This window comes from Cherax quadricarinatus, chromosome 4 (genome assembly GCF_038502225.1).
Source record: "Cherax quadricarinatus isolate ZL_2023a chromosome 4, ASM3850222v1, whole genome shotgun sequence".
Classification (NCBI taxonomy): domain Eukaryota; kingdom Metazoa; phylum Arthropoda; class Malacostraca; order Decapoda; family Parastacidae; genus Cherax; species Cherax quadricarinatus.
Genome location: NC_091295.1, coordinates 9,401,542 through 9,424,578, shown reverse-complemented (window position 1 = coordinate 9,424,578; position 23,037 = coordinate 9,401,542). Strand labels below are relative to the sequence as shown.

General features: G+C 38.9%; 1 protein-coding gene across 1 annotated transcript in view; it reads left to right on the top strand.

Moving 5' to 3' along the window:
- The window catches only part of UBL3 (ubiquitin like 3), a 59,450-nt gene that overhangs the window by 19,480 nt on the left and 16,933 nt on the right, over positions 1 to 23,037 (top strand). The window contains exon 2 of the mRNA XM_070098187.1: positions 16,454 to 16,574. Within this exon, the coding sequence (XP_069954288.1) occupies positions 16,454 to 16,574 (121 nt within the window). The remainder of the gene's footprint in view (positions 1 to 16,453; positions 16,575 to 23,037) is intronic.

Genomic DNA, 23,037 nt, shown 5'->3' with positions numbered 1-23,037 from the left:
ACCCCCAATCTTTCTCCTTGAGTGAGGTTTGCAGCATTTAACCTCCCTACTCCGAGCCTGTACTCCGTCTGCGGTCTTCTTTGCCCCTCTCCAAACTTCTTAACGTTGTACTTGCTGGGGTAGACTCCAGGAGCCATTTGTCAGACCAGACCTGTAACCTGTCCAGATGCATTTGTAGCCTTTCCTGGTCCACGTCGGCTTGTATTCTCATTAGTTTCAAGGCATGTGCGATCAGGGATACCTCTGACTCTTCTCCTTCCGCCATTGCATTCATGTATAGAAGAAACAGCACTCTGTGGAACTCCGCTTGTCACATGCTTCCATTCCGATACTTATTAGTGGCACACAGTGCCTCTGCTCCCTCTCTCAGGACCCAGGGAGATATGTTCGGTCCAACCGCCTTTGAGGTATCAAGCTCACTTCATCTCCTCCTGGGTTGTGATGGTGTACCATTTCATCCCGATTTGCTGGAGTCCTCTTTGTCTCCACTGAAATACTTCCTTAAATCTCGTGTTGAGCTCTTCACATCTTTGTCGTTTCTTGTTATCTCCCATGTGTGAGTGTGTGTGTACTCACCTATTTGTGGCTGCAAGGGTCGATTCATAGCTCCTGGCCCCGCCTCTTCACTGTTTTCTGCTAGGTCCTCTCCCTGCTCCATGAGCTTTATCAAACCTCGTCTTAAAACTATGTATGGTTCTTGCCTCCACTACGTCACTTTCTAGGCTATTCCACTTCCTGACAACTCTGTGACTGAAGAAATAATTTCCTAACATCCCTTTGACTCATAGGAGTCTTCAACTTCCAATTGTGACCCCTTGTTTCTGTGTCCCCCTCCCTGGAACATCCTGTGTGTGTGTGTGTGTGTGTGTGTGTGTGTGTGTGTGTGTGTGTGTGTGTGTGTGTGTGTGTGTGTGTGCGCGCGCATATGCGTTCGTGCATACTTTTACCTTTCATGAATTTCGAGTTTTTCTATTTCCAGAGCCTTGCCCTGGGTCAGGTTTTTCTGGTTCTTATTTGGCTAACCAAGTTGTTGCTACTGGCGATCCCTACGTACATAGGGTGTTTCATACTTCTACTTTACCTCCGAAATATTTATATAAAACTTCTAACAATAAAACTTGCAGTGAGTATAAAAAACAGACTGAAATACACTATGTCATGGCTGGAACAACTCACAAGTAGAACATCAAAATGGTATACAATACCGACAGGTTGGTAGGTAAGACACATAGGCAACAGTTGCCTATGTGTCTTACCTACCAACCTGTCGGTATTGTATACCATTTTGATGTTCATCTTGTCAGACACTGCAACACATGGCATCTTGATACAGAAAACACCTTGGACAACCTTTTCAAATGAGAATTGTTGGATCTGAGAGGGACCTGACCTCTCAGTGGCTAAATTCTCACTACTACTACTACTACTACTCTACACCTCTCCTTCCGACAGTATTTAAGTCTCCGCACTGTCGCTTGATCTTCAGATAGTTCCTGACTATGGAACTGAACTTCTCCAGGCTGAGGGACTGACAACCTCAAATTCTACGACTTCAAGGGTGATGGACTGATTACATCGTCTTCTCTACTGTTCCTGCCTACTTTCTGTATTCGACCGAAGAAGCCTACTGTGTAGGCGAAACGTTTCGGAATAAAGTTGCCTAACTGTTGCCTGTGTCTTACCTACCAACTCACAAGTAATTTGTACTTAGGAAAAGGACCCTTATGACGACGTTTCGGTCCTTCCGCGAAAGAAAGAGAGGTCGGGAGGAAGGAAGGCCTTATAAGAACATAAGATTGGAGGAACACTGCAGAAGGCCTACTGGCCCATGCAAGGCAGGTCCTTATCAAAACGACCTCTACATAAAGCTACCCAAAAAATAACTCCCGTACCCAGCAGCAGCAGCAGTAGTAGTAGTAATAATAGCAGCATTGATAGTACTGAGTACATGTATTGGTGGAGAACTCAACGCAGTACTTGATGAATATGGCAGGGGAACGGCAGTATAGGCAGACCCCTCTCCTGTTTTGCAGAGCAGAACGGAATCAGCCGCCTGGTTAGTAGGTCATCGATTTCCTGGGTGCTATTTACAGGGCGTTCCAACAGCGTCTTAACTTTTTGTGTTCCCTGAGACACCCTCTGCTGTCTTCCTTGTCTCTTCTTCAACACTCATCCACTATAACACCACTCATCCACTATAACACCACTCATCCACTATAACACCACTCATCCACTATAACACCACTCATCCACTATAACACCACTCATCCACTATAACACCACTCATCCACTATAACACCACTCATCCACTATAACACCACTCATCCACTATAACACCACTCATCCACTATAACACCACTCATCCACTATAACACCACTCATCCACTATAACAACACTCATCCACTATAACACCACTCATCCACCACTACATTATTATTATTATAATCAAGGGGAAGCGCTAAACCCGGAGGATTATACAGCGCCTGGGGGGGATGTGGAAGGCATTCAGGCTTAATTCGGGGAACTGGAGCACAGATCCACTTCCCTAAATCAAGAGCCCCTCACCAACATCAAGGAACCTTCCTTGAGGGGTCCACCACTACAGCAATCATTCATCACCAACCCTCCACTTATAAGATTCAGTTCCTGGGACAGCAGTGGAGACTCGACCCCAGCAAGGTGAATACATAGCACTCTTATTATAACGACAATTTGTTCCCATCACCAACACACCCGACAACAGCTCGTTCACACCACCCCAACCAGTACTGTAAACTAGGTCAACACAAATCACTGATTCCACCAGAGCCTTGGCTCTCCTTACAACTGTACATTATCACCACAACCCATCACCAACACACATCACTATAATTCCTTATTTTGTCACCATAGATACACATTCTACCACCATTTGGTAGAATATTGATGAACGTACTTACGATGAATCTTATGTTCAGTTACAACGACACTAGGGTAAGATAATGTGTATATGGTATTAGCTGCAGTAAATATGGCAGGAACAGTCTGGTGCATATTAATTAAGCTACTCGTTTAGATAAGCTTGGTCTCCTTTGTTTTATTGAGTAAACTTGAGTGCACCCAGTTACCCATTGATGTACCCTTGACATACCTTTGACGGGTTTTAAGAGTTTTCCCAGCTGTTGGGCGACAGACCCTCCAGGTAGACTGACAAAGACATGGTACAGGTATGACACAGCAGTGCTGTGAAAATTTCCTCTTGTAAGCCTCATAGCCCAGTGGTGCAGCTCTGGACCACTCGTTCATGGATGTATTAATATGTACACTGCCTGTGAGACTGGTATTCGAAACGTTAAGAGAATGAAATTAGTCCTGTAGCTTCCACAGCCACGTATGTACTCGCATCAGGAGTGACATGTACTTGGCACCTGATGTTTGAAGCATTGATTACCCAATGGACTAGGGTGTCTCGGAATTTGGGTGGGATTCTCGGGCTGCGTGCTGAAAATATCGGGGTTCAATGTGGGAAAAGAGTAAAAGTAGAAGTAACGCCAGTAGGTAAACCTCCCTTACCCCCTCCCTCCAACCTTTCCTAGGCCGACCCCTACCCCGCTTTCCTTCCACTACAGACTGATACACTCTTGAAGTCACTCTGTTTCGCTCCATTCTCTCTACATGTCCGAACCACCTCAACAACCCTTCCTCAGCCCTCTGGACAACAGTTTTGGTAATCCCGCACCTCCTCCTAACTTCCAAACTACGAATTCTCTGCATTATATTCACACCACACATTGCCCTCAGACATGACATCTCCACTGCCTCCAGCCTTCTCCTCGCTGCAACATTCATCACCCATGCTTCACACCCATATAAGAGCATTGGTGAAACTATACTCTCATACATTCCCCTCTTTGCCTCCAAGGACAAAGTTCTTTGTCTCCACAGACTCCTAAGTGCACCACTCACCCTTTTCCCCTCATCAATTCTATGATTCACCTCATCTTTCATAGACCCATCCGCTGACACGTCCACTCCCAAATATCTGAATACATTCACCTCCTCCATACTCTCTCCCTCCAATCTGATATCCAATCTTTCATCACCTAATCTTTTTGTTATCCTCATAACCTTACTCTTTCCTGTATTCACCTTTAATTTTCTTCTTTTGCACACCCTACCAAATTCATCCACCAATCTCTGCAACTTCTCTTCAGAATCTCCCAAGAGCACAGTGTCATCAGCAAAGAGCAACTGTGACAACTCCCACTTTATGTGTGATTCTTTATCTTTTAACTCCACGCCTCTTGCCAAGACCCTCGCATTTACTTCTCTTACAACCCCATCTATAAGTATATTAAACAACCACGGTGACATCACACATCCTTGTCTAAGGCCTACTTTTACAGGGAACTAATTTCCCTCTTTCCTACATACTCTAACTTGAGCCTCACTATCCTCGTAAAAACTCTTCACTGCTTTCAGTAACCTACCTCCTACACCATACACCTGCCACATTGCCCCCCTATCCACCCTGTCATATGCCTTTTCCAAATCCATAAATGCCACAAAGACCTCTTTAGCCTTATCTAAATACTGTTCACTTATATGTTTCACTGTAAACACCTGGTCCACACACCCCCTACCTTTTCTAAAGCCTCCTTGTTCATCTGCTATCCTATTCTCCGTCTTACTCTTAATTCTTTCAATAATAACTCTACCATACACTTTACCAGGTATACTCAACAGACTTATCCCCCTATAATTTTTGCACTCTCTTTTGTCCCCTTTGCCTTTATACAAAGGAACTATGCATGCTCTCTGCCAATCCCTAGGTACCTTACCCTCTTCCATACATTTATTAAATAATTGCACCAACCACTCCAAAACTATATCCCCACCTGCTTTTAACATTTCTATCTTTATCCCATCAATCCCGGCTGCCTTACCCCCTTTCATTTTACCTACTGCCTCATGAACTTCCCCCACACTCACAACTGGCTCTTCCTCACTCCTACAAGATGTTATTCCTCTTTACCCTATACACCAAATCACAGCTTCCCTATCTTCATCAGCATTTAACAATTCCCCAAAATATTCCCTCCATCTTCCCAATACCTCTAACTCTCCATTTAATAACTCTCCTCTCCTATTTTTAACTGACAAATCCATTTGTTCTCTAGGCTTCCTTAACTTGTTAATCTCACTCCAAAACTTTTTCTTATTTTCAACAAAATTTGTTGATAACATCTCACCCACTCTCTCATTTGCTCTCTTTTTACACTGCTTCACCACTCTCTTAACCTCTCTCTCTTTCTCCATATACTCTTCCCTCCTTGCATCACTTCTACTTTGTAAAAACTTCTCATATGCTAACTTTTTCTCCCTTACTACTCTCTTTACATCATCATTCCACCAATCGCTCCTCTTCCCTCCCGCACCCACTTTCCTGTAACCACAAACTTCTGCTGAACACACTAACACTACATTTTTAAACCTACCCCATACCTCTTCGACCCCATTGCCTATGCTCTCATTAGCCCATCTATCCTCCAATAGCTGTTTATATCTTACCCTAAGTGCCTCCTCTTTTAGTTTATAAACCTTCACCTCTCTCTTCCCTGATGCTTCTATTCTCCTTGTATCCCATCTACCTTTTACTCTCAGTGTAGCTACAACTAGAAAGTGATCTGATATATCTGTGGCCCCTCTATAAACTTGTACATCTTGAAGTCTACTCAACAGTCTTTTATCTACCAATACATAATCCAACAAACTACTGTCATTTTGCCCTACATCATATCTTGTATACTTATTTATCCTCTTTTTCTTAAAATATGTATTACCTATAACTAAACCCCTTTCTATACAAAGTTCAATCAAAGGGCTCCCATTATCATTTACACCTGGCACTCCAAACTTACCTACCACACCCTCTTTAAAAGTTTCTCCTACTTTAGCATTCAGGTCCCCTACCACAATTACTCTCTCAGTTGGTTCAAAGGCTCCTATACATTCACTTAACATCTCCCAAAATCTCTCTCTCTCTCTCCTCTACATTCCTCTCTTCTCCAGGTGCATACACGCTTATTATGACCCACTTTTCGCATCCAACCTTTACTTTAATCCACATAATTTTTGAATTTACACATTCATATTCTCTTTTCTCCTTCCATAACTGATCCTTCAACATTACTGCTACCCCTTCCTTTGCTCTAACTCTCTCAGATACTCCAGATTTAATCCCATTTATTTCCCCCCACCGAAACTCCCCTACCCCCTTCAGCTTTGTTTCACTTAGGGCCAGGACATCCAACTTCTTTTCATTCATAACATCAGCAATCATCTGTTTCCTGTCATCCGCACTACATCCACGCACATTCAAGCATCCCAGTTTTAGAAAGTTTTTTTTCTTCTCTTTTTTAGTAAATGTCTACAGGAGAAGGGGTTACTAGCCCATTGCTCCCGGCATTTTAGTCGCCTCATACGACACGCATGGCTTACGGAGGTAAGATTCTTTTCCACTTCCCCATGGACAATAGAAGAAATAAAGAAGAACAAGAGCTATTTAGAAAAAGGAGAAAAAACCTAGATGTATGTATATATATATGCATGTGCGTGTCTGTGAAGTGTGACCAAAGTGTAAGTAGGAGTAGCAAGATATCCCTGTTATCTAGCGTGTTTATGAGACAGAAAAAGAAACCAGCAATCCTACCATCATGCAAAACAGTTACAGGTTTCTGTTTCACAGTCATCTGGCAGGACGGTAGTACTTCCCTGGGTGGTTGCTGTCTACCAACCTACTACTACTACGACATATATATATATATATATATATATATATATATATATGCCGTGCCGAATATGTAAAACTGGTCAATTAGCAAGAACTCATTTAAAATTAAATCATTTCTAAAAAAAATTCTTATAAGTTTAAAGATATATTTTTTTTCATTAATGTTAATGTAAAATTTTTTAATTTTGCACTAAAAGCATCTTAGAAAACTTACCTAACCTTATTATAACAATAACAGTTTATTTTAGCCTAACCCAACTAAATATATTTTAGATTTGTTTACAATAATTTAATACTAAACAAACACAGTGAAATATATTTTTTTCCATAGGTTAAGAATGATTTTGGCGAAATTATTGCATACACAAATTTTCGCTTGTCCTATATGGCAAGATGAGCATTGCTATTTAAGCCAAGATCGCAAGTTCTGCCTATTCGGCACGACATATACGTAATATATATATATATATATATATATATATATATATATATATATATATATATATATATATATATATATATATATATATATATATATATTTTATATATATATATATATATATATATATATATATATATATATATATACAGTGGTCCCTCGCTTTTCGTAGTTCTCTGCAATCGTAAATTTCGCCAATCATAGGGGTATTTTCATATAAACATGGACTCGCTTTTCATAGGTTGACTCGCGAATAGTAGTTCGTCGGGACGCGTACACACTGTGTGAGCCGGGGCTGCCTCCCTACCCAGCCAGTCTGGCATTGTTTACCAGTGAGTGAAGGTCCCCTCAAGTGCTCCTACGAAATATTTCATAATATTCCACTCATTTTAGTGCTTCCAATTACTAAATAAGCTACCATGGCTCCAAAGAAATCTCCTAGTGCCAAGCCTGTGGTAAAGAAGGTGAGAAATATGTTGCATAGTTGCAGAAAAGAGGAGGATGTCCAAGCAAATATGCTCCCAAGGGAGCGCATTTGCTTGAACAAATGGAAATACGCTCCCAAGGGAGCATATTTCCAGTGGATTGTACAGTGGACCCCCGGCATACAATGGCATTGGTATACATTAAATCCAGTATACGATGCATTTTAATGCCACTCGTTAAAAAACCCGCCACGCGATTCGTCCAGGACGCGTCCGCGTGTGGTCTGAACTGCCCCATGCATGCCAGTGTTTACAAGCCAGCCAGTGTGCTCGCATCTAAGCATACATTCGGTACATTCCATATTATCACAGTGTTTTTGGTGCTTGTTTCTGCAAAATAAGTCACCATGGGCTCCAAGAAAGCTTCTAGTGCCAACCCTGTGGTAAAAAGGGTGAGAATTAGTATGGAAATTAATAAAGATTTTGGAGGGTTTGGGGCTAACCCTGAGAAGCCTATGCCAGTTGTGGAATCCATTGTGCCTACTTCAAAAGTTAAGGAAATGTGTGCAAAGTGGGTTGAACTGCAAACCTTTATGGATGAAAATCACCCTAACACCGCTATTGCAAGCCGTGCTGGTGACTATTACAATGACAATGTTGTAGCCCATTTTAGACGAATCTTAAGGAGCGGGAGGTACAGAACTCTATGGACAGATTTGTTGTGCGACAGAGGTCCAGTGACTCTCAAGCTGGTCCTAGTGGCATTAAAAGAAGAAGGGAAGTAACCCCGGAAAAGGACTTGCTACTTCAAGTCCTAGTGGAAGGGGATTCCCCTTCTGAACACTAACACCATCCACACTCTCCCCTCCTCCCATCCCATCAATCATCACCAGATCTTCATTAAAGGTAAGTGTCAATTATTCTGTTGTTATTGTAATTATTGCATTAAAATTAATATTTCATGTGGTAAAATATTTTTTTCATACTTTTGGGTGTCTTGCACAGATTAATTTGATTTCCATTATGTATTTCTTATGTGGAAAATTGATTCGCTTTTCGATATTTTCGGTATTCGATGAGCTCTCAGGAACGGATTAATATCGAATACCGGGGGTCCACTGTACCAACCACTCAACATCCCCCCTGCTTTTAACATTTGTCATAATCCCATTAGTTCCAGCTGCTCTACCCCCCTTTCACTCTGCGATGGGTTTATGAAGGATGAGTTTAATCATAGAACTGATGAAGGAAAAAAGGTGAGTGGTGCATTGAGGTACTGGTGGAGACTAAAAAACGTTATCCATGGAGGCAAAGAAGGAAGTGTATGAAAGTATAGTGGTACCAACACTCTTATATGGGTGTGAAGCTTGGGTTGTAAATGCTGCAGCGAGGAGACAGCTGGAGGGCCCCCTATCATGTGGGGTTCGAACACGTGGATAGGGTAAAGAAATACTCACGTAGGCTGGTAGTACGTATATTACGGATAGTGTGGGAAGCGCCAAACAGCCGTGACCTGCCTCCTTGCTCTCACTCGTAAGACTGACTAACCCCAGTACCCATATGTGAGGGGGTGTTTGAAATACTGCTGTGGTCAGCAGCAATATGAATACAGACAGTGATTCACGCAGAGACGGTAGGTAGTGAGTCATCTACTGGTACACTGGTTACTGGTAACTGGTTACTAGGAACTGGTACTACTACTGAGAGCTCGGCGACGCTAACGTATGTCGTCCCGACATACAACTAATACAAACTAGAGATGGCAGGTATACGGCTTGGGCTGATTCTATACAATGTCAAAGTACACAACAATTGAACATTATAACATACATAAGTAGAATATTGGAATGGAAGCTTACGTAACTGAAACTGTAATGCAATACAAGATATAGTATAACACAACTCATCAAATGAAACTCAACGAATGAAACTCATCGAATGAAACTCAACGAAAACTCATCGAATGAAACTCAACGTTGAGATTACACAATAGAAGTGATAAAAAAAAAAATTTGATCGATCAATCTGTATTCATGTGATCTACGGATTCTGAGGAAGGAATATATACAAAGAAAGAAGTGTTTAACAGAAAGGCAGATTCGATGCACTCAAATCTAGACTGTTAACTCTCAGAATTCGGAGAGAATGTGAACACAAAAAAAAAATTCTTGAATACTGATAAGTTTATACTGTAATTATTCATCTATACAGGTTATTTACATTTAACCCCAACTCTGCTAGGGTAAGATTGACATATGCAGAATGGGTGTCATCTCTGGGAGGATCAAACTCTGTTGCATTGGCTAACTCATGCTGTATTTGAGGCAAATCTGAATTGGAAATTACAAATGATACTTGAGGATTTCTCAATACCTGTCGTGTACGTAGGGAATAACGACACTCAGGTTGATCGTCTGACTGAGTATCAGAGGAAGAGAGTACAGGATCAGGAGGATTGTCAGAGTCTGTCACATTAGTCTGGGTTGGAACATCATTATCATCACATACTGACCAGTACTAATTTCTCTAACCTTATATTTATTACCAGTGAGATGTTCAACTACTCGATAAGGACCAACAAACTTTTGATCAAGCTTAGGCATTGCAGACGTTTTGTTAAAGTTAGTCAGCATAACTCTCAAACCTACTTTGATTTTGGATGGCTTTGCTCGAGTGTTTGCAACTCTTGTAAATTCTGCTGTTGATTTATGAAGTGTTTCACGGATTCTTCTAAAAACACTTTGAGCTAAGCTGGTACGAGTTGCTATGATCATCAGGGTTGTAATTTGGTTTCGGATTAGAATATAACAACTCATAAGGCAAACGTTTATCTACACCATACAATGCATAATGTGGAGTGTCACCTATGGAAACATTGTAAGCAGAATTTATAGCACACTGCACATCAGGTATAACTTCATCCCAAGTTTCACTGTTGGGATTGATAGTGGCTCTCAAGACATCAAGTACTTTTTTATTGGTTCTTTCCGCTAACCCATTGCTGGCAGGATGATGAGGAACAATGGTGGATTTAGAGATCTTGTACAAGGTACACAAATTTTCAAGAATCTCATTACAGAATTCACCTCCATTATCTGTTACTAGGGACTTAGGGGTGGTATGCCTGCAGATAATGCGTTCTTTAAACGCTTTAGCTACTGTCTCGGCAGTCTTATCTGCAATAGGAACTAACTCACAATATCTGGTGAAATGGTCTACCATAACACACAGATGTTTATTGCCTTGGAGGGAACATTGGAAATTAGTTAACAAATCTAGCGCAACTCTTTCCCATGGTTTGCTAGTAGTTGGATACACTTGGATTGGATTAGGGCCATTAGCATTACCTTTATGTTGCATGCAGACACTACATTTCTTAACATACTCAGAAATATCAGTTGCCATACGAGGCTAAAAGTATTTCAATCTGGCTTGTTTTACTGAACGATCCATACCAGGGTGTGCAACACCTGGTACATCGTGAACTAGCTGTAAGGCTACATTCACTAGTGACTGTGGAATTACTAACTGGTATACTCTTCTGCTAGGAGTACCCAACTCGGCTGTTCGATACAGTAATTCTTGGTTCATGACAAAGTCACTGATGGGTGCTGGTGGCTTCACAGTAAGAATAAGATCTTCCTGGAGCAGGAATCGAATCACCAGAACACAAGGGATCGGTTCTTTCTTACTGGAGGAATGAACAAACTCGGTGGAGTGGATGACTCCCCCCGGTTGAAAAAAATTAACGCTATAACACGCAATATGAGCAAGGGAGAACGAATCTACTATCTCAAACTGCAAGCACAGGAGAAAAGAAATGAACACGGTGAACAATGCTGATATTCAATCTGAGTCGCACACAGTGACACGAGGTATCAGCTATAAACTTCACTTACAAACGTTAACAACGTGGAAGTTACTCGAGAAATAACTTCTTACAATGCACTGATTACTGTCAACTAGGATGGGATCACAATCTGAAACACAAGGGACAACAACAACACTCAAGTGAGCACACTAGCCACAGAAACGTCTTTCTGCAACGGCTTGTGGCATCAGCAAGAGATGGCATAACTCGTTGCAAGTAAAGTTCTTCTCAAAGCGTCCCCTGGGAAGGAACGAATACTTGAACAAGTCGCCATCGCAAGGATAGTAGTCGCACTATCCTGCGTGCATGATGTTGTGGCTGGAGTCCAGACAGGAGTGACAGTATTACTAGTGCCTGACCGCTTGGCTACGTTAATAAGTAATTCACGGATCTATAGGAACTTAATCTGAACTTCACATTTCGCAGCACTTTAACAAATCTCAGATACAAGCTGTGAGAATAAACACATTGCTCAAGGGCTAGGTATTGTCTTTCAGTCAGTAAGGGAATGTTGGTACTGTGGACTGATTCATATTGACTTTGACTGGCATGATACACTAAGTGAACATTCAAAAGTGACTGGGACATGATCTCAGGGAACTTACTCAAGGGCATAAGGCAAAAAAAAAAATAGAGAAATGACACAGTAAGCTTAAGTGGAAGAAAATGCTTAACAATTCTGCATAAGTAATAAAAAATGTCTAAGATACACTGCAAGAGGAAGGACAACTCAATGTAAAGAACTGTTGGCCAAAATAAAAATTACATTGAAATTTACAAGTAAAAATATTACTGGAGACTGAATTAAATGCAAAATGAGCTGTCTGTACTCTTGCTAATAAAGGAATTAACTAATAAAATTGTAAATCAATGTAAAAAGTATAAAATAAAATTACTAAATTGTATGCACCGAGAGATAACTGGGAAATTTAAATATTCTCTAAGAATGCATAAACAAAATTAAAATATAATGCAAAGACAACATGAGGAAAAATAATAAAATGAAAAACAAGACTCAATAATGAACTGAGAATAATAATGCATAAAAATATCAATAAAAGAAAATAATTCACTGCAGAACAAGTGCAACAAAATTCACTGCAGAACAAGGTCAACAAAATAATTCACTGCAGAACAAGTGCAACAAAATAAGGCATAGAAATAATCACTGCAGTAATAAAGTTACACTGGGAAAACTCAGGTTAAATAATAAAATAGAAATTATGAGAAAAAAAACTGATTGAACACTTTAACTCTTAATTGTAAATTAGACAAAACAATTTACTCAAACAGAGTAAAGAAAACACTTTACGTTAAAAAGAAATTGAAATTACACTAAGAGTGAATTTGTTCAAAGAAATTTGAAAAATATGAATAAAAATAAAACAAGGAACAAAACGGGAAGTTAACACTTACAAGTGGTGAGGCAAGTGTAACACTTACAAGTGGCGGGGCACACAACACATAATCACGTATTCATTATTTTAGTATATTCTTACAACAAAATCTTGCTGTGACTGATACGACAAAAATTTGCTGGCAAAAATAATGGTACACAAGTCTGCGAAAAAATTAGAGGAATGAGACACTGCTGGCATACGAAAAAAGACACACATAGAAATAAATGGATAATTTAGTTTACTGGGAATATCACTGCATGAAATACAATGACAAATACTGGAGAATACAATGCTGAAAGAATACAAATAAAAAAATGAATGAATCACTTCACACAGAGTGACTGACTGGTACACTACACAATAATACTTACTACAGACAGAGAGTAGCATAAAAAAAAAAGATAAAAAAAATATGAGATGGGCGAATAACACTGAAAAATATTGCAAAAAAAAATGAGTCAAAGAAACACTGAGTCTACACTGAAAACACAAGGCTTAGAGTACACAAGAAATTCACTATAAATGTCTCACACACGCAAATGTCTTTAAATGCAAGAAAAATGTCTCTAAACAGAAAATTATCACTGGAGTCTGTAGTAGTAGACGGAGTGGCGAGTGAAGGGGAAGTCCTGCGCGGTGATGACTGATGCCTCCGACACTTCCTACACTCACACTGTCGTCGTGAAGAACTGCGCTTTCTCGGTGAACTCACATAACTGGCTTTATCGTTGGCGCTCAGCTACAATCTCTTGACCAATTATGTGAGCCAAAACAGTATTAGGACCCGGTACAAGGGTGCAAACAGCAACAGGTAGATGAGGTGGGTGGCTGGTGGTGGTGGTGGATTGTGAGTAGAGTGGCGGGTGGTGGTGGTGTGACTCACTGGCGCGCACTCTTACCACTCACGAAGGTGGCTTGTAAGCCACTCTATGCCACAGGGATGGTGAAGACCACTCTTAGCATCCAACTGGGAGCACAAAGCGATATATGAAACAATACTTCAGAGGAACTTGCGTGGCTTACTTCTCTCTCTCAGCTGGGTTAGAAGCTGGGTTGGCTGACTGGCTTAACCCACGAGAATGGCTGACTGGAAGACGGGTAACAATGCACACAGCATGAAGGAGCAGGTGGATGACAGGAGACAGGCTGGATGGTAGGCTGAGGCAGGCTGACTAGCGTTCACTTCCACAGTCTGGCTTACTGACTGGCTTAATTGCAAAATCCGGGTCAACCCCTCGGAGATTGAAGCAATTAGCACATGAACTAAGCCAGGAAGCTTGAAAAATGGCTGCAACAGGCTTGCAGGCTGGAGTACACAGGGTGGAGCTGGTGAGGGGAGTGAGTAGCTGGAGATGGCTGAGACGGTTCACCTTTTGACCCGCCGGCTACTCACAAACAGTCTTCTAATGTCTTAAAATACCCTTATTTCCACGCTCCAACACTGTTGCCACCATTTATCATGTGGGGTTCGAACACGTGGATAGGGTAAAGAAATACTCACATAGGCTGGTAGTACGTATATTACGGATAGTGTGGGAAGCGCCAAACAGCCGTGACCTGCCTCCTTGCTCTCGCTCGTAAGACTGACTAACCCCAGTACCCATATGTGAGGGGATGTTTGAAATACTGCTGTGGTCAGCAGTAATATGAATACAGACAGTGATTCACGCAGAGACGGTAGGTAGTGAGTCATCTACTGGTACACTGGTTACTGGTAACTGGTTACTAGGAACTGGTACTACTACTGAGAAGGTGGTAAAGGAGGTTTTGTTAGCGAGGGGCTTGGACTTACAGCAAGCGTGCGTGAGCGTGTTAGATAGGCGTGAATAGAGACGAATGGTATTTGGGACCTGACGAGCTGTTGGGGTGTGAAGGGATTCAGGGAAAACAGTTATTTTTATATAGCCAGACTTGAGTACTGGAAATGGGAAGTACAGTGCCTGCACTTTAAAGGAGGGGTTTGGGATATTGGCAGTTTGGAGGGGTATATTGTGTATCTTTATATGTGTATGCTTCTAAACTGCTGTGTTCTGGGCACCTCTGCAAAAACAGTGATTATGTATGAGTCAGGTGAAAGTCTTTTTGGGGATTTTCTTTCTTTTTGTGTCACCCTGCCTCAGTGGGAGACGGCCAACTTATTTAACCCTTTCAGGGTCCGTCCCGTAGATCTACGGCTTTACGTTCAGGGTCCAAACCGTAGATCTACGCCATGAGCTCAGCTCACTCTGATAAACTGTGAGTGGTACATTTGGGCCTAGATATGAAAGAATACATCTATGTGGTATGTGTGCACCACATAAAACAGATCCTGCAGCACACTTGTGTATAATGAGAGAAAAAAAATGAAATCATGATTTTTCGATTAAAACAGCAACTTTGCAGTGTTTTTTCGTATGTTTTTTATAGTTGTATTTGGGATTTCTTGGTCTCATTTGATAGAATGGAAGACATATTACAGAAATAGAGATGATTTTGATTGGTTTTCGCATTGGAAATGGCTTGAAACTGAGCTCAAAGTAGCGGAAATGTTAAATTTTTGCCGATATTCAAGAGTAAACAAACGACCTCACACGTCTAATACATGTCAGCTGGTGGGTCTAATATACATTCACAAATATGGTGATGATATTTATACAATTATTACAGTATTGCATAACAGTAAATCTTCTATTTTTTGGTGTGAATAAAAATTCATTATGTGAATAAAAAATCAAAATGGAATTTATTTGTAAAGCCTCAAAACATAACTAATGAACAGAGGAAATGTTAGTTTAGTGCCAGGAATGCCTACATTGTTCATTCTGGACCCTATTTGGAAATTGGAATATTTTGAACTTTGTGTTAAATTGGCCAAATTAACAATTTCCGATCACTTTATTTTGTAGTTGAAACAGTTGACTTGGCGATTTCTTGTGCTCAATCGATAGAATAGAAGTAATACTAGTGAAATAGCTAAGAATTTGGTTGATTGGAATAATGTAATTGGCCTAAAATAGGAGTCAAAGTCGGCAAAATCGCTGATTCGTAAATATCGCTGACACATCAAAATTCGCGAGAGCATAATTTCGTCAATTTTCCACCAAATTTCGTACTTTTTGTTTTATTACCTTCACAAAAAGATTCTCTACGATTTCATAAGAAAAAATAACAAATTTTTTTTTTGAAAATTCTTGGACACTGGTGCGTGACTCCAGATTTGGGCCTTGGACCCTGAAAGGGTTAAGAAAAAGAGGATAAATAAGTATACAAGATCTATATATATATATATATATATATATATATATATATATATATATATATATATATCTATATATAATATATATATAATATATATATATATTATATGTATTATATATATATATATATATATATATATATATATATATATATATATATATATATATATATATATATATATATATATAGGAGACGGCCAACTTGTTGAAAAAATTTATATATATATATTTATATATATAATACATATATATAAGAGAGAGAGCAACATTACAACAGATTATAATACTGAATTTTGAATAAAGCAATGATTTGTGTTTCAGATTAATCTCCGCCTCATCCTGGTGAGCGGAAAGACGAAAGAGTTCCTCTTCAGCCCCAGTGAGTCAGCAGGGGATATAGCACAGTTTGTGTTTGACAACTGGCCAGAAGGTAAGTACTCCATCAGAGTTCTTCAGCATGTCTCACAACACTCACCCTCGTTACTTAGCATCATTATTGCTGCTTTGGTCTGGGACCATCCTCAGGGAAACAGCAACCCCTGGAACCAGCTAACAGGTATGATCTTCTCAGTGTTATGGACACTGTGTTGGGCATACTGTATAATGTTCTTATTTATAGGTTCATTTTATTTGAATATTATAAGTGGTATGTCACAGGTTTTAATTAAGGTTAAATTTTTTATATTTTTGTTTTTTATTCAGAAAACAGATAAGTGGACTGTGGCAAATATGATAAACCATTTACATTGTGAGAGATGGTTGTTGGCTTCAAATTGTAGACCAATCAGCCTAACCTTAATTGTGGGGAAAGTTGACAGAATCAGTTGGCAACACAGTTCGCAGCCACATTGAAAGATATAATTTGATCAGTCATTCTGTGCCAGGTTTAGTACTAGAACTTGTTTAGTACTGTACGTACCATAGATCCTTTACTACTTTCATAGACTTGGAGAAACATATAAATTATTAAATTATTTTTTTCATTAAGGAAAATCGCTTGACTTAATCTGTCATATTATTATTATAATAAAAAAGAAGCGCTAAGCCAAAGTTAATCTGTCATAACAATCCTGCTTGAGTGTAAAACATCTGTCATGTGACAAGACAGTACAGTTGTTCCTACAAGTACTCTAGTTTTCTTTTTGAGGGTTCAACTAGGCCAGCAGTAACAGCCTGGTTGATCATACCCTGATCCACCACTAGGCCTGGTCTCTGACCGAGCCATGGGGACATTGACCCCTGAAACCCTCTCTCGGTAAACTCCCGACCATTTTTTTTTACTGAATGACAACCGGTGAAAATATTTAATTAGCCAACTGTTTTTTTTTTTTAACTCAGTGGCTGTCCCATGCTCAAATCTCTCTCTCTTCCGAGTACTACGTATTATTTTTTGTGAATGTCAGTTTTAGCCAGAATAGTGATATGCAGTGTTACTGAGGTATTGTATCTAAAACAAATTGAACCCAACTATATATTCACAGTTTTTAGTTCTGCAGGACCCCAAGAAAAGTAGGACTCCCTTCTGTCCTGAATTGGTAGGAACACCTGTAGTGTCCTTCATGGTTGGTTGCTATCTAGCAACCTGGTTAATAAACAGCATCCATCAACCATACATCTCACCCAGCAACCTGGTTGCTGGGCTAGACATATGGCCATTCCTTCATATATACCTAGGTGTTAGGTAGGATAGGGCTCTGAAATGAGATGAGATTGGATGAAAGCGTTCAGCCTCTAAATTACACTGTTGAAAAGAAGTACACACATTGTTTTTGCTTGCAGAGTTGATGTTTTGCATTGTTTTCTTCAGGTTTTGGTTTCTGTACTGGTGTCCCTCAATTTATGCAGTACAGTAGTTGCAACCTAGACCCATGGCAGCTGTACAAAACTTGCTAAGGTCATCAGTATTTATACATAATTAGAATCTTTAGTACATTTTGCAGACCTCACTGAGAACATACAACCGATGTATATCACACATGTAAAATTACTATACTGACAGAATTTGTTATCATAGGAAATTTAAATTAAGTGAACCCTCATAAAGCAAGGGAAATCCTCACCCTTAACTTCTGTTTTCTTTTATATACACTTTAAATTTTATATTATTGGTAACTACAATAGAGTATAGATTTGGGTATGAAGACACAAGTTTTTGTTGTTACAATGTTTCATTCTAGGTAGAGCGTCATTAAAAAGGTTCTGCTCTGAGCAGTGTGTTGTCCAGTAAAAGCTTTTGTATTGAAACCATATCTCTTGCATTATTCCTCTACTGTATATTCAAAATGCAGAATTTTTGAGTTTGAGGTTAGTAGGTGATTGTCTAGAGTAACACTGAAGTTAATGTATACAGTATATATATATATATATATATATATTATATATATATATATATATATATATATATATATATATATATATATATATATATATATATATATATATATATTATATATATGTATATATATATATATATATATATATATATATATATATATATATACATATATATAATATATATATATATATATATATATATATATATATATATAATATATATATATATATATATATATATATATATATATATATATATATATATATATATATATAATATATATATATATATATAATATATATATATATATATATATATATATATATATATATATATATATATATATATATATATATATATATAATATATATATATATATATATAATATATATATATATATATATATATAATATATATATATATATATATATATATATATATATATATATATATATATATATATATATATATATAATATATATATATATATATATATATATATATATATATAATATATATATATATATATATATATATATATATATATATATATATATATATATATATAAATAGGAGTCTGTGGAGACAAAGAACTTTGTCCTTGGAGGCAAAGAGGGGAATGTATGAGAGTATAGTTTTACCAACGCTCTTATATGGGTGTGAAGCGTGGGTGATGAATGTTGCAGCGAGGAGAAGGCTGGAGGCAGTGGAGATGTCATGTCTGAGGGCAATGTGTGGTGTGAATATAATGCAGAGAATTCGTAGTTTGGAAGTTAGGAGGAGGTGCGGGATTACCAAAACTGTTGTCCAGAGGGCTGAGGAAGGGTTGTTGAGGTGGTTCGGACATGTAGAGAGAATGGAGCGAAACAGAATGACTTCAAGAGTGTATCAGTCTGTAGTGGAAGGAAGGCGGGGTAGGGGTCAGCCTAGGAAAGGTTGGAGGGAGGGGGTAAAGGAGGTTTTGTGTGCGAGGGGCTTGGACTTCCAGCAGGCATGCGTGAGCGTGTTTGATAGGAGTGAATGGAGACAAATGGTTTTTAATACTTGACGTGCTGTTGGAGTGTGAGCAAAGTAACATTTATGAAGGGATTCAGGGAAACCGGCAGGCCGGACTTGAGTCCTGGAGATGGGAAGTACAGTGCCTGCACTCTGAAGGAGGGGTGTTAATGTTGCAGTTTAAAAACTGTAGTGTAAAGCACTCTTCTGGCAAGACAGTGATGGAGTGAATGATGGTGAAAGTTTTTCTTTTTCGGGCCACCCTGCCTTGGTGGGAATCGGCCAGTGTGATAATAATAATAAATATATAATATGTGATGTACAAGAATATGGATACTTTCATTTTCTGTTTTTCATTTTTATATCACCAGGTTGACACTATGTAGAGAAACAATCCAAAGTAGTAGTCTTTTAGTTTTAACAGTTTGTTCACAACCTGCATTTAGGAGAGGAGGAGGCAAAGATCAGGTCAAATCATGAGTGTTCTGAAGATTAAAACATTTGACAATGTATTGAGAAAGGCAGGAATCTACAGAAACAAAGCCAGGACTAAGATTTATGTAAGATTGGGTGGAAATGTTGGGCATGTTTCCTTACACCTGTACCTGTTCACTTAGCACTAAATAGGTACCTGGGTGTTAATCTACTGGTGTGGGTTGCATCCTGGGGGACAAGATTAAATGACCCCCAATGGAAATAAGACATAGTTCCCAATGATGCACTGACTTTCTTGGGTTACCCTGGGTGGCTAACCTTCCAGGTTAAAAATCTGAACAAATCTTATCATATTATGGCTGTGATCTCAAACATGACAGACAAGTTAGTGTTGGCAAGGCCAACACTTTTGTGCTCTTAAAGTCTGTTGGAAAGAGAGCAGCCAGTTTCACCAAAGTATTGAAGGGGACAAGAGAAGCAGCAAAGGTATAGACACTGAAAGAATCAGTAGCAGGAGGAGAGGTATGAACTGGATATTTTGATCACCATCACTTGGAGGTGTGTGCTTTTATCTTACGTATTGTTGATAATTCTACCAACATTTTTACATCTGTGAGCAGTGATTTACCCTCATTACTCTCTACTCATGTCCAGTGTGGGCCAGTATATCTTCTGACTATGGTTATATGTTCTTAGGATTAATGTGGTAATATAACATGTGTAGGCCTTTACTGGCTGCTTGAAATGCCATGGAGATTTCAGTCATTGTGACTTTAATCATAGAGCTAGCAATTTAAATTTTTGTGGGGTTGATGGTGGTCCAGTCATTTTGAACTTCAGTGAGTCATTTCAAGTTGCCTCTTGATTGGCTGGTGATGTTGCGATCAAGCTTTATGAACACACATTTCTTGGCCCTCGACTCAGGGAAGGAGTCACTTCGAAGTCACAGTCCTTGAGAGCTTAAGTGGTGGTTATCTTGTCGACTTTGTCATCGTTAAAGCCGACAGCGATGAAAGTTCTTAAAGTACTGAGGAGGTTGGGCAGTTTCATTTACAGGGTAGTTGTCAGGAGTGTTGCCAATCTTTCTCATCGTGTCCAAGATGGTACCACGAAGTGAGTGAATGCACACACGGTGCGCCATGATGAAGTTGCTGACAACCTAGGAAAAAAAACAAACTCAGTGAGGCTTGAAGTGATGTCCTGTGTGTGTGAGTGATCTGCAGTGCTCCTTTGTTCTTTTATCTATTACTACTCTAACAAGAATATCTCTCCCCCAAGCATAACTATGTAATATGCTATTATTTATGTTTGCAAACATACAAGGTCTCAAACCAAGAAACAAAATACCTTTTATTAGTAGACTCCTTGAAGTCAGATTCAGTGTTTACAGCTTTTATTAAAGAATACTTTAACAATGAAATATGGATACCTGGATACAATCCTAGAAAAATAGGCAACAAGGGGAATCTGGTCTGTGTCATTCACTTGCAGTGAGTTACTAAACGGCATAGATGATGTAGTAGAAGTCTTAGTAGTAAAGATTAAAAACTAGAATCTAGTTTTTGTACTTGTATATAAACCACCAGATGTAATTTCTTAGCAGTTTGAAGATCAGCCATTGAAAAATAGTTACGCCTGGAAAATTTCTAAACTCGGCACTAAATGTCCTGTTGTGTAGTGACTTCACCTTAGAGACATCTAAAGTGGAAGAGTGCATGTGGTGACTTTACCTTAGACATCTAAAGTGGAAGAGTGCATGTGGTGACTTTACCTTAGACATCTAAAGTGGAAGGAAATATTGTAACAGAAGAGAGAGTAACAGGAGCCAATTTTGATGAAAAGTTTTCCACAAATAAACTATTAAATCTCTGTAGTAGATTCCCTTTAAACCAGCAGATAGTAAAACCAATAAGACTAGAAAATACTCTTGACCTTATATCATGAACAATGATGATCTGGTATGAAATATAAGTGTTGAAGACTGTTAACTCAGATTACAACCCAGTCTAATTTCAGACCTTCATTCACACGGGACCTGAGCAGCAAAACACAAATAGCTATGAGGATGTTTTCACCAAATTTAACTTTAACTAGAACATCAACTGGGATCAAATAAATCAAGTCTTTAATGAAACATGTTGGGAAGATATATTGATCAAGATGGATTCAAGTCAGTGTCATGAGGATAAACTTTGGCACTATAAATGTGCTAAAGGCACACGTGACTAAGAAAAGAGAGATGTGAGAGACGAAAAATCACGAAACTTCTCAGGGGTGCTAGGCTTTCAGGCAACACTAGCTAGAGAAATAGATACTGAACATAAATTGAATAAATCATACAGAGTCCGGGACAGACAGAAAGAGTTAAAAGCAATTAATGAAATTGAAAGCAGTCCAGAAGGGCAAAAACCAGATTCAGAATCAGGTCTTTACTCAAAGATGGTACTTACACTGATGATAGCAAAGAAATGAGCTACATATTGATGTTAAGTGAGCTGTTAATCAAACCAAAGGTTGACAGTCAAAATGAATTCTTCATGAATAAGACTTAAAACTTTGTCAACATCTCCAAAATTTCCAATGTAACCCCAACCCTATTTGACTTTGAAAAAGCCATGGACAGCATGTCCATACACTCTTCCTCAGGCCCAGATTCATGAAACTCCATATGCATCAAAAGCTTCAAGAAAACCCTATCACAAACCTTAAATATTCTGTGGAGAGGGAGCCTAGAGAAGGGGGTCATCCCACAGTCATTAAAAACAATGGGTATAGCTCCATTCCATGAGGGTGGCAGCAATGCAATAGCAAAGACTGACAGACTGATAACACTGACAAAGTTTATCCTCTGTGACACTGATTCGAATCCATCTTGATCAATATATCTTCCCAACATGTTTCATTAAAGACCTGATTTATTTGATCCAATTGATGTTCTAGTTAAAGTTAAATTTGGTGAAAACATCCTCATAGCTATTTATGTTTTGCTGCTCAGGTCCCGTGTGCATGAAGGTCTGAAATTAGACTGGGTTGTAATCTGAGTTAACTGTCTTCAACACTTATATTTTATAATGTGGGAACATTATAAAAATCTTGCATAACTTGAGGCAGAATGGATTTAGAGTAG